This window comes from Nanorana parkeri, unplaced genomic scaffold (assembly GCF_000935625.1).
Source record: "Nanorana parkeri isolate BGI_ZX_2015 unplaced genomic scaffold, ASM93562v1 scaffold1280, whole genome shotgun sequence".
Classification (NCBI taxonomy): Eukaryota; Metazoa; Chordata; class Amphibia; order Anura; family Dicroglossidae; genus Nanorana; species Nanorana parkeri.
The window spans coordinates 412,713-429,500 of NW_017307548.1; the positions used below are offsets into that span (position 1 = coordinate 412,713).

The 16,788-nt window shown below is 43.6% G+C and overlaps 1 protein-coding gene across 3 annotated transcripts in view; it reads left to right on the forward strand.

Annotated features, from left to right (window-relative positions):
• The window catches only part of UBAP2 (ubiquitin associated protein 2), a 64,076-nt gene that overhangs the window by 27,730 nt on the left and 19,558 nt on the right, over positions 1 to 16,788 (forward strand). For all 3 annotated transcript variants that reach the window (XM_018569052.1, XM_018569053.1, XM_018569051.1), the window contains exons 5-16: positions 581 to 731; positions 1,284 to 1,361; positions 2,943 to 3,000; positions 3,074 to 3,177; positions 5,111 to 5,163; positions 6,724 to 6,791; positions 8,073 to 8,262; positions 8,702 to 8,909; positions 11,094 to 11,371; positions 13,630 to 13,799; positions 14,295 to 14,505; positions 15,615 to 15,654. In XM_018569052.1, the coding sequence (XP_018424554.1) occupies positions 581 to 731; positions 1,284 to 1,361; positions 2,943 to 3,000; positions 3,074 to 3,177; positions 5,111 to 5,163; positions 6,724 to 6,791; positions 8,073 to 8,262; positions 8,702 to 8,909; positions 11,094 to 11,371; positions 13,630 to 13,799; positions 14,295 to 14,505; positions 15,615 to 15,654 (1,609 nt within the window). The remainder of the gene's footprint in view (positions 1 to 580; positions 732 to 1,283; positions 1,362 to 2,942; positions 3,001 to 3,073; positions 3,178 to 5,110; positions 5,164 to 6,723; positions 6,792 to 8,072; positions 8,263 to 8,701; positions 8,910 to 11,093; positions 11,372 to 13,629; positions 13,800 to 14,294; positions 14,506 to 15,614; positions 15,655 to 16,788) is intronic.

Consider the following 16,788-nt stretch of genomic DNA (forward strand, 5'->3'; position numbering starts at 1 on the left):
TACACATAAAGCATGGCTTTGCAAAATCTTAAAGTAGTATTAAGGTCTTGGCGTTTTTTTACCGTAATGCATTCTCTGCATTAGGGTAAACACGTCCCAGCACCTTTTTTCTCCCCCAGTCCCTGCCACACTTACCTGTCAGCTACGCTTGTCCCCGCCGCCGGTCCAGAAGCGATCCTCCGTTCCCCGAACTTCCAGGTTGCGGGGGGAGGATACTGATGGCAGAGGAGCCATAGGCTCCTTCTGCCATCAATCAAAGAGAGAAGGGGAGTGGCCTGCCACAGGGCTGTGTGTGTCTATGGACGCGCACGGGTGGCTCCATTAGAACGATGGTGGCACCCTTACAGGAGGGTGGGGGGAGATAGCTGCGGGGACCCACTAGAAAACAAGGAAAAACAGCAACAGCTTCCAGCAAAGGTGGGTCTCCTTGTAGGAAACATATAAAAAAAGGAGACTTTAATGTCACTCTAAATAGATTGTACAGTCACATTGCATTGTGTACGTCCAGTTAAAGCTCACTCAGGGTGGCAGTGGATTTTGGCTGCATTTTGATACAAATAGATTTTTTTTTTTACTGCAGACGTCCTGGGAGACCGTTGGGGGCAAAAAGAAAATCGTCAAAGAAAGTTCAGAAAACAAAGAAAACAGGGAGAAGAGAGGTGACAGAGAAGTAAGCCGTGGCAGAGGAACATCCAACAGACGAGGCCGAGGAAGCAGTCGGGGAAGAGAGTGTACGCCATTTGTTTAGTTTTTATCTATTGAACTTGACAGCACAATGTTGGGGTTATCATTTGATGGTCGTCTTTTTTTTTTTTTTTTTCCACTTAGACCAAAAGAAAACGGAGCGGAAAGAGGAAGCAACAGCTTCCAGCAAAGGTGGGTCTCCTTGTAGGAAATATATAAAAAAAGGAGACTTTAATGTCACTCTAAATAGATTGTACAGTCACATTGCATTGTGTACGTCCAGTTAAAGCTCACTCAGGGTGGCAGTGGATTTTGGCTGCATTTTGATACAAATAGATTTTTTTTTTTACTGCAGACGTCCTGGGAGACCGTTGGGGGCAAAAAGAAAATCGTCAAAGAAAGTTCAGAAAACAAAGAAAACAGGGAGAAGAGAGGTGACAGAGAAGTAAGCCGTGGCAGAGGAACATCCAACAGACGAGGCCGAGGAAGCAGTCGGGGAAGAGAGTGTACGCCATTTGTTTAGTTTTTATCTATTGAACTTGACAGCACAATGTTGGGGTTATCATTTGATGGTCGTCTTTTTTTTTTTTTTTATCCAGTTAGACCAGAAGAAAACGGAGTGGACAGCGGCCCTGGGGACAGAACTGCTGATCGTGGTAGACGCGGACGTGGAAGAGGTGCAAACCTTATTTGAAATACTAAATCGCAGAACAGAAAGCGAGAACAGTCCAAACACATTTGTACTTTTCTTTCTTTCAAAAAGTTAAAGCTGAGCTCCAGCCTTCATTTCACAGTTCGCCTTCATGTCACATTTGTATAAGCTCCTCTCCTGGACTGAAATTGCTGCTCTGATTTCATTGCGCACACTTCTCACAATGTGCATTAGAAGCTGCAGCCAGTCAGATAGAACCCGCCTCATTTCCTGGTTGGAGGACATCCCCAGCATCATCTAGCTCTTTCTTCCCCAGCCTTACCAGTTTTATGCCCACCCCTTTTAATTAAATGGATTTCAGTTTGTTCTTGCAGTGTGGGGATAGCCCCATTGCAAAGGTTAAGAAAAAGCTTGCAAGGAGTTTTTCTTTAAAGCTGAACTCTGGGAAGACAAATATATTCTAAATACAAGAGTCATGTGTCTTCCTGAATCTTGGTGAGCTTTGTGTATTTCTTCCAGGTCTGTGCAGTAATCCAGTGTGAGGCTGGGAGCTTCCTGTAACTAAGATAGTTACTGCTGCTCCTTTTTCTTTGTGCTGGGTGCCTGGTCTTGTACCTGCCCCCCTCCCCTCTATTTTTTGCTGACAGTCTGTAGTAGGTGGTCCATTTGGTTTAACCAAAGTGGATTTGTATCACTTGTGACTATTAAGGAATATATTTAAATTCGTTTTTGTGCCCAAAGTTCAGCTTTAAAGTGATCCTGAGAGGATAAAAAGATTGGAGCTGCCAGACTGGATTTTTTTTTAAACTTAACTGTTGGGCGCTTTGGGGAAAGATCAGGGGTCTAAACAGATCTCTGATATTTCCTTTTTAAAATAGAGATTGAGGACACAGAGTCCTCAATCTTTTTCTGCAGCCCCAGCACTCAATAAACAGGAAGCTCTCAGTACAGTCTTTCCTGTTCATTCACAATCTGGAGATAGTAAATATTTACTATCTGCTCACTTTATAATTGAACAGGAAACAGCTCAGTACAGAGGCATCCTGTCCATTCGTGACAGTAAATATTTACTATCAACCCAGTCATGAATGGACAGGATGCCTCTGTGCTGAGCTGCTTTCTGTTAATTTATAGTGATCGGATCGTAAATATTTACTATGTCCCTTTTCATAAATGAACAGGAAATTATGTATAGCACTTCCTGTTTATCCATAGCTGGGGACATTTGTAAGCGTACCATGTCCTCAGCTATTTACAATCACTGAGTGAACAGTACTGATCGATTAGTGTTTGTGCTCCGCTCTACATCCTGACTGTGCTGCCCCCTCCCGTCTGTCACTGGAGCCGAGCTCTTCTCTGTGCATTACCCCGCTTGGTCTCATGACTTTCTCCTCTTCACTGAGCATTGGCAGCTTGACCGGCTCTGTGATCCCCACTGCCTCTGCTGACACAGGCAGGGGATGGAAGGGGGGGTGGAGACACATACTACCAAGGTACCATGTTGTCAATGGAGTCGCTGAATGATTTATAAAGAAATCCCATATAGGTGTATTGCTCTTGGAAAAAGTATTCATTTTTTATTACATTTTTTTTTTTTCATTTGAAGGATTTGGAGGCCGTGGACGAGGTAGAGGAGCAGGAAGATTTTCTGCGCAGGGCATGGGGTACGTCGCTAACACACATCTTTATATTGCATGAGAAAGCAAAACTAAAAATAACCACATGTCTTTGTTGCAGGACATTTAATCCTGCAGATTACACGGAGTCCAGCACCAACGACGGGTATGGAGGGAAATCGGAAGTGTGGGAGACGGGTCAGAGCGACGGAGATGATGGTACTGATAAGCTTTTATTATGCTTTACCCCCACCTTCTTTCTTTCTTCCTTCCTTCCTCACTATCTCTGTTTCTAAAGATCCTCTTGTCTATTTATGTTGGATATTTATTACTTTCTAGGTTTCCTTACCTTTCCTTCCTGTATGTTGGATATATATTATTTTTGTAGGCTTCCTTTTCTATCCTGGAACTATTTTAAAGCTGTTTGAAAGGCCTCTCCCAGTAGCAGCTCCAAGTCTGAAATTCTTCTCACACTGTGCATGCTGTAAAGGCACTTTTACACGTTTACTGGTTTCACTTGACAAAAGAGCTCGAGTGCAACCTGTTATCACTCTTTAGTCACGTAAAAATGTTATCAACGAATACTAGGCCTTGCCATTGGCAACGTCTGGATTTTAGTGTACCCTGCAGCAACAGATAGTGTATACTACATACTATCTGCTGCATGGTACACTAAAATCCAGACGTTGCCAATGGCAAGGCCTAGTATTCGTTGATAACATTTTTACGATTAAACAGTGGTAACAGGTTACACCTGAGTCTACCAACCAGCACGAGAGAGTAGCTAGTATTTTGCTATGGCCTTATTTCTACTGGAGATGGGCACAGTTGAAAGCAGAATTCTGGGAACACTTTGTTGTAACCCTTGGCCAGATTTAAGCGGGTAATTCCATTTTACCAAATTACTTGGAAAAGTGGACTTCCCCTTTAGTGTGCATTGTGCTTGTTGGAGAACGCTGCTGCCCCACTACCACAATGTGGCACATAGTGGAATGAGCGCGCACACACACACTATGCTCTGCACATGCGTTTACTCACACAAGGTGGTGGGGTTGTTTTTTTTTAATTTGTAATTTTTTTTAGCATTTTTTTATTTTTGTCCCTTTTTTGTGTGTATTTTTTACACTTTTTAACATTTTTTTATCTTATCACTTTTTTATTTTTATTTTATTTCTTTTATATAATTTCTCTATAGTATCTTTTTAAAATCACTTTTTTGTTTTTTGGGGGTATTTTTGTTCAATGAACTTTGATATCGCACAGGGGCTAAGAATCTCCCATGTGATATCATTCGGAGGTGACAGGCTCTCTAGTAGAGAAAATCCAGCACTGCATTGTGCTCAATCTTCTGTACTGCTCTGTTTGTGACAGCTGACACAGGAAGCGCTGTGAATACAATGCTCCTGTGTCACTGATCACAGAGCAGATCGGAGGACGGATGTTCTCATATCTGCTCCCCGCTCTCCATCCAGAAATTATTGCCGTGGTCCCAGGTCCCCCAGAAGAGCAGGGGAGCCTGAAAACCACAGGGGGATGGGGTGGGGAGGGAAACAGATGAGCAGACTGCTCTACAAGTGATACGGGTGGATCACTTGTACAAAAACTAGCAGCCTGCCATGCATCGGGGCATTTTTACAAGTACTCTGAACATGCCCTGTATTGGGAAAACTAGTATCGGTGCATCCCTACTTGTATCTGATCAGCTAACTGTTTGCTGCCCTCTTCCAACACTTTCCTCTGTCAACTGGAATGTCTTTCTGCTTCCTTCCTTTTCTCTTCTCTGCTCTCTCCTTCTAATGCAACATTGTTAATGGCAACACTAGCAGAATGTTGATGATTGGGTATATAGAACTATGTTGACAATATAAATTAAAGGATGGCGGCTTACTCCCCCTCCACAGATGCATACTGACTGAGATCTAACACCTGTGCTGCAAGTCCTCTCTCTCCTTGCTGCCCGGTAGCACATAGGGGAGGATGGAACCAGAAAGGGCGAAATATAAGCTTTAAATACCGGCAGTGCAGATTCAAGCTATAGGGAGGTGGGTGGGTGCTAGTGAAGATATTCTTAGTATATACAGGGAGGTGGGGGGTGTTGGTGAAGATATTCTTAGGATATACTTTAATTTGTAATGTAGTTTTATTGTTCATTTGTCAGGTGCGTGGAGGAATTCTATCGAGGAATGGACGGCAGAGGACTGGAATGAAGATGTGAGTGATCTCGAGTTTAATAGAGTATTATACATCTGCTACCTGATTTTGAAATGGACCTTTCTGAGTGAAGCAGTGGTAATGGAGGACAGCAGGGATGGAGAAACAAATTTCCTTTCTTGCAGCTCACAGGTTTAACAAAGAGAATACACTTGGGAAGTAGGCCCCAGCTTTTAGTGGTAGGGTAGTTGGGGGTAAAGGTCAAATTTTGGGTACTCGCTCCTCTGGCCGTTATCATAATGGGTATGTACAATAGCCAGTCTGCTGTTGGCTATTGCATACTGAAATAGCCGATAGCAGGCTGGCTATTACACATCCCTACTGTCAATCAGCAGAGGAGGACCTGAAGGAGATCTTTCTTCTTCTTTAGGTCCCTCCTCTGCTGATTGACAGCAGGCAGTGGGCGGTTGCAATAGCCAGCCTGCTATTGGCCATTTCAAATTGCAATATCCAATAGCAGACTGGCTATTGCACACACCCACTGCCTGCTGTGTTTACATTCCCTGGCTGAAGGAAGGTGTCCCTAGGGATCTAATAGACCTCTAATGTCAGCTAAAAAGAGAACCAGTCTTCTCCAATGTTCTATCACATAGGGGTCATGTCTGCAAAGTAAATAAAATGTAAAAATACCAAAAATAATAAGTGCCCCACCCATCCCTGTGAATGCGCGCATGTCGGGTATCGCCACGTGCGCCAGAGTGAGAGCATTATATTCATGGCTTTTAAGCCAATATAAAATAACCAAACTTTTATTTAAAATAACACTACAAAAATAATAACAGATGATTTTAAATCCATGAGACCTATTCAAATGTTCAATATAATGCATAGTTATTTGCAAAACAAATTCATTTCACTGGCACCCCAAACATTGGCCAACTAATCGATTATGAAAATCATTGTTCGTTGCAGTCTTAGTCTGGAGTGGTCTTCCTGATGCTTGCTTGGATGTTAACCCCTTCGTGACTGACGTCGCCAGCATCGGGGCTGTTTAAACAGACTCCCGGTGACTTTTGCCACCGGGACTCTGTTTAAACTTGTAGAGCCGACTGTCGGCTTTACAACAGAAGCGATGCTGGTGACTTACCTGTCGCCAGATCGCTTCTGCGTCCCGAAGAAGGGGCCGGACACCCCCGCCGTAAAAATCTCTCTCTCTCTCTATCTCTCTCTCTCTCTCTCTCCCCCTCTCTCTCCCTCTGTGTAAAAGTGTGGGGTGTCTGAGTGGCCGCCAAGCACCAGTGTTGTCACTTGGGAGTTGGGGGGAGCAAGTTATGCCTCTTGCACTCCCATCAGCCAAACAGACCCAGGATTCCATTCATGACAATCGACTGTATTGTTGTGTTCCACAGAGACCTAATGTTACCGAGAGGACTTTGATTGGAGGAAGGCCAGTCACATTACTGGGCTTTCCTCCTAATCCTCAGAGTACAATGCCCCAGATGCTGTGCATATCATCACCACTGGATAAATGCTTTGTTGTACTATAGCTTTCTAAGGGTTTTTTTTTTTTTCTTCTTTCCACTAAAACAATATCTATTATTCTGTGTATTTTATTTGCAGCTTTCTGAAACAAAGGTTTTTACTGCGTCCTCAGTCCCTACAGAGAATCACATCGTCCCAGGACAGAGGTAAGATGAGGCCTCTTAGTTAAACATGTCTTAAACTAAACATTGACAGAATATTTTGTCTTTCATAGGCCCTTGCTCTGAGGTTCCATGCCTAAATCAAATATTTTCAAAGGTGCTTTCAGTGATAAAGGACTGCACTTTATTGTAAATTTCATCCCACTGGTTATAAGGTTTCTGGGGGAAAAAAATAGCCTAGATATTTATTTTGGGAGCATGCTTAGGAGAATGGCTGCATTCCACACACAGTGGGAACAACGTAGAGTACAGTGTAGGCAACCTCCTAACCGGAGTGTGATCTGAGGAGTTTAAAAATGTATATTTTGGCATATTCTAGCTGACATTGCTTTTCTCAGGTACACAGATGTAACATGTAAGAAAACCTAAGGCAGAATGCTTGTCTCTTTGAAAGACATGCTGCGGTCCCATTCATTGTTAATGGGGGCCCCCCTAATGCACCTTTCTGCAGCATGTGAGTTCACATGCATGAAATGGCGCAAAAATGCATTGTAATTGGGTACCATGCATTCTGGTGTGGCACTTTTTTGAAGAAAAAAAAAAAAAGTTGCTTGGACTTTGGTGTGATTTCAATGAGCTGCCCTTTGGTGTAGGGCGGCTCATTGAAATAAATGGACTGCCCTATACACAACGTACACAAAAAGTGCACATACATAGACATGCTGTCGCACCCACATAAGTGTGAACGGTGTCTTAGTGACACTTTGTCACAGCTCCTTGAGAAGAACTTTATGCTCTATAGGAAGGCTGTAGTACGGTTGTGAAATTTGATGTGCTGGGAGCGAGCACGCACAGTTCACGTTAACAGTAAGCCCTCATTCACACAAGTAACAGCCAGCCCGTATAGATCCGTGCTGCGTGCCGGGAAGGACAGGTGCTGCGTGTGATTTGTACGCAGCAGCCTGTTCTTCTCTATGGGAGTACACGGCCATATGCCGCCCTACACTCAGTTGAACTGCATGTCCGTACCGGGGTCCGTACTCGCACACTGATAGGATGGATCCTGTCTGCGTCCGAGCAGGCGCACCAGTGCGGATGTGCAGTTCAGGTGAGCGTAGGGTGGCGTACGGCCGTGTACTTCCATAGAGAAGAACAGGCTGCTGTGTACAAATCACACGCAGCACCTCTCCTTCCTGGGAGCTGCCCGATAAGGCCGTGCACGCAGCACAAGATTGTTCTAATAATGGTTGAAGTTCTGTCACATTTTAGTCAGTGTCCTTATGTTTTCCGTGATGTGTAAACACTGCAAATATTTCCATTCCACAGCATTGACTTGGTGGCCCTCCTCCAGAAGCCGCAGACAAACAGCAATGAAACAGAATCTGCCGGTTTTGAGTCGACGTCGCAGCAAAACTTTGGTCAGGCCCTGGTGTTCACAAACTCTCAGCACAGCTCTCAGATGACATCCACAGCTAGCAGCTCCAGTGCTGTTAACAGCTACACTCCTCCGAGCCTGGTAAATGATATCCCCAGTACTGTGCAGACATCACTGACTCTGGTTTTATGGAAATATTCAACTTTTAACTATTTGAATATCATGTAATGCAGTAGTCTATTTCCTAAAAACACTAAATGCTCTGAAGACTGCGTGTCAGCATTGCAAAAAGTTTGCTTTGAAAGAGCTTCAAAGCCTCTTCATGTGACTTATAACCTAGACTGTCTAGATCACATGATCTTTGTTTTTTCACATCACCAGAAACTGTAGCTTATATTGTTTTCATATAGGCAGAGACACTACCTTAGAGACCCAAAAACAGCCATGTTAATGGTACTGATAGACTTCACATCACATTTATTATTTGTTTTACTATTCTATAATGTATCACCGTTGACCTGATGAGGTTCAGCAGCTACTTTAGCTCCTGCAACGTTGTCTTGCTTTTCATGTTTTCCAGTCTTCTGTGCTTGGGTCTGGATTTGGCGAGCTTGGAACATCAAAACTGACAAATTCCGCCGGTTCTCAGATATTGGAACAGCTGAAGAGTCCTGGACTGGGGCAGTTCCCTACCCAGAATTCTCAGCAAAGTGGCAGCAACGCAACCCCTTCCTCTTCCTGGGACGTCAAGCCTTCAGTGACGCAGTCATCTGTCCTGAGTCAGTTCGGTAAGAGCAGCCTCTATTTCTGTCTATAAAAGTGTAGAGCCTTGCTGCAGGTAGCTCTGTATAGCAGATTGTTAAATTGAGTACCAACCTTCTATCTGGGCTGCAGTTTAAAAGTATAGCCCCTTCATTTTCAAATATCGCTGCACTTGGCGAAGGGATCATATGTGGAATTTTCTGACCACAAAGAGCAGGATTCCTAATATATGGTCCCCCAAACGTGACCCTAAACTCGGAAGTTAAATCTTAAAATGACATTGAAGCACCTTAACCATTACCAAAAATGTATCTTATTTGTGTATCACTCGGCTGTAGATCCTCCAATCGTCTCTGAATTGGTGCCGACACTGTCCTTCCTTCCGGAGTGGGGCTACTTTTCTTCCCCATGGTCCCTGTGTGTGTTGTTAAGTAGTCACCACTCTAAGCTCCCCCCCTGGGATGGACTACAATCTCATGTTTAGTTTACTAATTTGTATTGAGGTTGTAGTCTTATCACTGCTTCTATGGCAACATTTACATTTTGGAGTGCAAACTTCATGTAGAAATGAGTTTGTTCTTAGTTTGGAAAGGTGAAAGCCCCCTATTGGCTTGGAGGTTTCTCTTCACTTCATGTCCTGGGGATAGTACAGAAGGTCAGGAATTCTCTCCAAAGTGAGGGGAATTCCTCTCTCAGATATTTGCACCAAAACAGGTGTCTTCAGTGGAAGATTGATTTTTGCATTCTCCTCTGACAGCACCTAAATTTGGGATGTCGTATTAGTTTCCATCCTGATGACTGATCACCAGGACAAATCCAGAGGGTGAACCTATCCAGCAGCAAAGCTTGACAATTCTAACACTTCTCTATGCAAATACAAATATGCTTTAAGGATACATATCCTAAGGGTGCCTAGATGTAGATAGCCAGGACACAGTGATGTTTTGATTTCCAAGCACATATCTGATTTTTTTGTGTGGAATTGTTCAGTCTGAGTGTACTGGCTGTATCTTTTCAGGCATCATATATTTAGAAAAAACTGCCAAGTCCTCTTGCCAGCGCCTTCCAGAAAAGAACCCCCCAGATTGGTTTTATTTTCAACGGTGTCAATCATTGTTGATGGGAAAAGAGAAAAGTTTTTTTTACTCCTGGTTTTAAAATTAAAGGGTTATTAAACCCTAGCAGGTTTTTACATATATCTATCTATGGCTAGCAAGCAGTAGATTATATGCAAAACGATAAAAAAAAATAACTTTTTGAAAGGGTTAATACTTACCTGTGTGTACGCCGCATGCTCCCGTCCAAACATCGGGCAGCCGCAGGGGATCTTGGGGCGGGCGCATGCGCACTTCAGATGTTCGGCCGGGAGACGAGGAGAGATGCAAGGTAAGTCTATGGAGCTGCGTGCACCCGCACAGACACCACGGGGCATGAGAGAATAGGAGGACAGCGGAGTCAGCGCTGGATCGGAGACACGCACCAGCGCTTGTTTGACAGCTGAAAAGGACAGTAAAGAAGATCGGATTAAGATGCATCACTTAAGGTACACACACTCACACACTTTTGACTTTAATGTCACTAAGTTTCAAGTCCAAATTAAGAAAATGTAAGTCCCTGTTATTAAAACCAAAATGCAAGTTTTGCTGCTGTAATTCTCTCCTTATGTTCCCTGCAGAGGAACATAAGGAGTCCAATAGCTGCTTACCTCTTCCAGGCTGAATGACGCCTAGCCTCAGTCAACTTGGAGTCAGCACAAAGAAGATTATGGCTCCAACCCTTGTCGCCCCATAAGACCATAGGAAGTGTAGCCATCAAGCAGCCAGCCCTAGTGGTGTGGCGCACGCATGTTACTGCTATATGACGCATGTGGGCCATTCGCCTGCTGGTTCCAAAAACCTGGAGGAGATTGGAGGTCACGTAAGCACCGCTTGGAGAACAATTTTTAGGTAAGTAGAGGGGTTTGGGTGTCTTTTATTCTAAGATGAATATGACTTTCATCTTCAAGGATGAAATTGGGTTTTAATCGCTGACCTTGCCAGTACATTTCTGTGGTGATCATGCTGAAGTGCAGAGACTGGTTTTTCAAGTTGATCTTTTTGGATCTTAGGCCCAGACTATAGTTGGAGCTTTGATGTATGCCCAAGGCACAGTTATGATTGGTTTTCTCTTTCCAGGCTTCCTAATCTGTTATCTTATCTGTTTTAACGTAGATTTCAAATCCCAGCCAGAGCCCTCGCCAGTTCTCAGTCAGCTTGCCCAGCGGCAGCAGCATCAGATGCAGCCAGTGCCTGTACCACCTCCCGGACTGGAGACCTTCTCTTCACAGGTCAAGCTGCGAGAGACGTCTCCAGTGGACAGCTCTACTTCTGTGGGCAAAATGCTGCAGATGCCCAACCTGTCACTGGACCCCCATGCCATCTCCGCCCAGCAGACCCATCAGCAGAAACACATCAAACCGCAGAAAAGGAGGATACCCCCCTCTTCAAAGGTCAGTAACCCAGAGAACCCTTTCTTCTACTCCGGAGTCTGCTGCTCATTGGTCAGTGTATTAAAGTTACCATGTTACTAAATAATCCCCAGAACACAGTGATGTCTTGTTTCCAAGCACATATCTGAGCCTTGTGTGATGAAAACTATAACTCTTGAGTGATCTGGATCTGTCATAACTATATCCTAACCCTTATACGGCAGTGTTTACCATTAAACTGTGTTTCCACTTTGGCGCCCAAATTGAAATAACATCTATTTTATGTGTTACATGTTCTCTTTCCCATAGCATAAGCTAATAAAAAAATAAAAAATGCTTTTTGCAGTTTAAATTGCATTTACTTGTGTTAGGGTTTTAAGGGTTTAAATTGCTTCTGTATCTTTGAGATTTTAGGAGAGGCTGTGAGGGGTGAGGGTTCTGAGTTGGCTTGCCTATTCTATGTTAATGATTTTCACTCAGCCTCATAATCTGAGCCGACCTGTGACAATGAAACTGTCACAGGTCGGCTCAATAGATCGGGAAGTGAGCGAACACATACCAGCGCTCGCTCACTTCTCGATCATGTTCCGGCATAGAGCCGAGACGGGAGGGACTGGATTCCCCTGTCCGATCCTCCAGCGCTGACTGGCGGAACGGACGGGGGAGGGGGCGGGTACAGCTGGCTCTGCCTCTAGATAGGCAGAGCCCGCTGTCACTCACGCAGTTGGGTGGATCCAGACATAATTGTCTGGATCCGTTCCGGCTGCGGCGTCTCAGTATGCGGTATACTGAGCTTTGGGTGACGGGAGGACGCTAGTTTGTGTCCTCCCGTTACCCTTAGGAGAACTATGGGGAAAAGCCCTGATCCCATAGTTCTCCTTTAACACATGTAAGCAAGTGCACAGAGTGATTATAAACAAAATCAATGATGCCAACCAGCAAGAAAAATGAAAATTACATAGGGATACACAATATTCATCAATTGAATTGTAAGATACAGTCAATCAGAAGTGCCATCACCAATATGTCCCTAAACTCGTATGCCACCTCGCGCCTACTATGGGACCCGAGGTAGCAGGAAGACATTTTTTTTTTAAAGTTCTTTTTCAGTCGATTTGTGTGCACGGGAAAACACAACTAACATATAGAGTGGTTTTCTCAAATTTGACTGCACAAGTGGAAATACACTTTAAGTGTGTCAAGGAGAAACTGTAATCTATAAATACTTGTTTCATTGTAACTCTTTGGTACAATACAGTAGATAGCCTATCACCAGCACTTATTTCTCTGTTATCCACTGAGGGACACAGCGCGGAGGAATTCTGAGACTTAGGGTTATGCTGCTGCCTCCAAGAGAAATGGACACTAGGCAAACACATGAAAAGCCTGTCACTTTAAGGACATAACCTTTCCCACCTGCCAGCTTCCCTTAGTGTCCTCAGGAGAATGGATCTTTCTTCTGCTTCATTATTTTAGTTTAGTTTGTTTCTTCGTTGAAGATTCTGCTACTGAAAACTGCAGGTTGATTCATACCGGATATTATTAAATCCTGGGAGTCTCACTACTAGCCAACAACCCAGAGATTCAGGATAAGTTAAATCCTGGAAGTTTCTTTAGTTGTCATGAAGCAGGTTGTATTTGGTTTCGGTACTTGTGCTTCATCTTGCGGTGGTCCTGTGTTCCTGTTTTCATCATATAACGGTCAGGCCAGTAACATCTGGCGATTCCTGTTATGTCGGGAACAGGACCGTGGAGTTGTGAGTGAAAAAACCGATGTAGATATACATGAGATTGATTTTATGGGGTTGGCTGTTTTTATTGTGTTTTATTGGCTTTATGGCTTAGAAGGGGAATTTTTACTATTTTTATTTGATCTTCCCGTCCTCTCTTTAAGAGGTCGGGACTACAAATTAATAACGCATTTCTGCTACTCATAATTTCAAGAATGCAAACTGGTCTTCTGTTCACACTTTTTGCAAAGTTCTAAAACGTTGATGTTCCTTTTATGTAAGTTTTGGCAGGAAAGTTATTTGGCCAACTGTTTAAGTGCTCTTTGACAGTACATTTATTGTTGAGTTGGTGCCTTTAAGTTGTAGTGGTGCCACCCCTCTGTAAGGGCTGGTTTTGAACTTCCCTACATCTCAGAATTCTTTAGAGCCGTTTCCCTCAATGGAATCCGAGAAAAGCATTTTTTCCTATTACCTCTGCTATAAACTTTCTTGTTTCTGGTGATTTAATGTCATGTTGCCTTTTCTTTTTTGTGTATTTTTCCCGGGCAGATTCCCGCATCTGCAGTGGAGATGCCAGGATCAGCTGATGTCACTGGGTTGAACGTGCAGTTTGGAGCCTTGGAATTTGGTTCAGAGCCCTCTTTACCAGAGTTTGGTTCAAACACAAGTCCTGACAATGGAAGCCAGACACCCAGTAACTTGTATTCGAAAACAATAAGGTAAAAGAGCAAAGGATATTAAATGTCTAAGGCCCCATTCACACTGAGCGATTTATCGCGCGATTTTTGCAGGGATATCGCTCATATTTCCACGAGATATCGCTCTATGTAGCTTCTCCAATCCATTTCAATGGAGCTGTTCACATCTCGCCGCTCAATATCGCTTGTAGCTCGTTGCTCCTACATGACCCTTTTTTCTGCGGATTTCGAGCGATTTTGCTCCTGATTGCATACAGCGCAATAGGAAAAAGTCGCGCAATATCGCACATATAAAATCGCACGATTTTCATGTCGCTCAGTGGGAATGGGGGCTTAAGGTAAAGCCTTTTCTTTCTTTTTGGATATGGACTGCATCCTAGTTCTCCATCTAGTTAAGGATGACCTTTCCCTATGGTTGTATACATTTACTTTTTTACTTTTTTTTTTTTTATGATCAAAGCTCAGTTGCCCAAGGAGTGGCTTTAGATATTCACAAATCTGATGTCTGTTTTGCAGTGAATCCCTGAACACCTCGCTGCCAATATCCAGTACTGTGCAAGAGCCAAGCTATACGGCATCTGTCATCGCCACTTCCAGCCACAACAGCTCCTCACAGAGTGCCAGTCCAGTCACCATCTCCTCATCTTCCTCCTATGACCAGACGTCTGTGCACAGCAGAATAGGATACCAAAGCTCCATGGCAGCCACTGAAGTGGTTCCAATCACGGTGAGTCCAGTGTGCAGTCCTTAAAGGGGTGATGTCAGTATTTGCTGCATATGAACAAAGAAAAATTGTTTCTGTTGCTTTCATCAACCAATCGGATTCTGCCTTTAACCGTTCCAGATACCCTGTTGTGCGGATATGTTAATCCGCATTAACTCTGACAGCTGCTAAACAGCACTTTGTAAGGCTGTTGCTGTCACCTGTTTTTTTTTCTGGTCCACACGAACGTTTGGGGCCTTGGGTGTACTTCACCAACCATATGTTTACTATGTTAGCTTTGATATGCTAATCATGTTCAAGCTGAAGGCTTCAATCAGCAGAAAATGGTTTCAGCTTGCAATGGCCACTGCAGTCTTTAGATGCCCATGCACCTGTTTCATACTGTACCTGTCTGATAGAATTTATAGCATTGATAAAAAGTTTTTTTTGTTTTTTTTGTTATTCTAGAATTGTGTCCACTATTTAGCCTAGAACTATAATAAAAAAAAATAAAAAAATTGCACTCCTGACATGCTCCATCCCATGCATGCACGATATATAGGACTTTCAGGTGCATTGTTTTCTGGTTGCCACTGACATAAAGGAAATTGCAGTACCCAGCAGCAACTGAGGATCTACGGCATAAGGGGAAACAATGAAAACACATGACTTAATTGGAAACGGTCACATGGTCTCTTAAACCTTTTCTTTAATCTTTCTCTGAGCCTAATCAGAAAGGAAAAGCTCCTCCCTTCTACCTTTTCTTGAGTGAAAGTTGTGTATCGTTTGCTTGATTTGTTGTACTTGGCTGAGAGGTTTGATGATATCCTAATCCATTGATTTAAGTATATACTTATGTAAAAGCTGAGCTTTTCCAAACGCAATCCCATGTGGCTGTTTTTGTCTTTTTTGATGACCAGCAGGAATGATTGGGAAGGAAATGGGGCCAGCGGTAACTTTCACATGACAATATTAGCTGCCTATCTCTAGAGATCAGTGAACGGTTTCCCAGTCACACATATTATCTTCAGTGACAACCCCATGTGACGTTTGAATTGTGCATCATTACATTAAGATCTTCTAATCAAATCATCATGTAGGATGTTAACATCGGCTTCTTTATTTTTCCCCAGAATGGACACAATGGAATTCGGGCACAAGTGTCTCTGAACAGTAAGTATGCAGTATACACTAGCTGTGTTCATATTGCCACTTTCTGCTTGTACTGAGGCTGATTGACTAGTACAGGCATGCTATATCCCTGGTCTTAGCTTCCTTCCTGTTGCGTGCATCATAGATCACCTCTCACGAGTCAGCCTGTCCAGTGGGCTCTGGTACAAGACAATGATGATGTAATCCAAGCACATATCTTAATTATTGTGCAGACAACTACTTACTGAGTCTCGTGCCTGCCCCAGAAGCTTTTAATGTTCTGTAAACTGTGACTCTGTTACATAATCTTTATAGCAGAGCTGGCACTTCTCTGCCCTGCTTTTGCCAACTTTTTACAGGATCTGTGGGGAGAAAGGCCAGATGTCTTGTATTAACACTTCCCAGAATAGGCAATCTCTAGGCTTTTCTTTTGTGTCCATAAGGGGCAGTTAGTAGGTAGCCAATCACCAGCACTTATTTCTCTATCGTCCATTGAGGAACACGGCTCTGAGGAATTCTGATGCGTAGGGTTATGCTGCTGCCTCTAGGAGAGTTGAACACTAGGCAAACAATATTTAAGGACATACCGTATTTTTCGCTCCATAAGACGCACTTTTTTCCCCCATAAGAGGGGGGAAATGTGCCTGTGTCTTATGGAGCGAATCCAGACGCCCGAGACATGCAGTTTCGGGCGCCGGGCGAGTAGTTTTTTTGTACATTTAGCTCTGCTTCAGGTAGTAGTAGTAGGAGCCACTGCTCGTTTAATACAGGTGATCTAATGAGAACGGACGGACGTTCTTCGTCTGCTCTGTGTGATCACTGAGACTGTGGCGCTGTAATCACAGCGCCACCTCTCTCAGCGGTCACTAACTGAAGCTTCTGTCACCGAAGCTGTGACAGAATCTACGGTCTGACGAGTGCTCCATAAGGCGCACTGGACCTCCATGCGTCCTATGGTCCGGTGCATCTTATGGAACGCAAAATACGGTAACCCCTCACGCCAGGTATTCTTAGTGTCCTCAGGAGTATAGATGTGTCCCTCTCCTTTATTATTTTAGTTTATTTGATTTCTTTGATGAAATTATACCAAGAGCTGCTAGTTTGATACCAGATAATATTAAACCGCAGGTGTTTTTCTAGCCGACTGAACTTAAA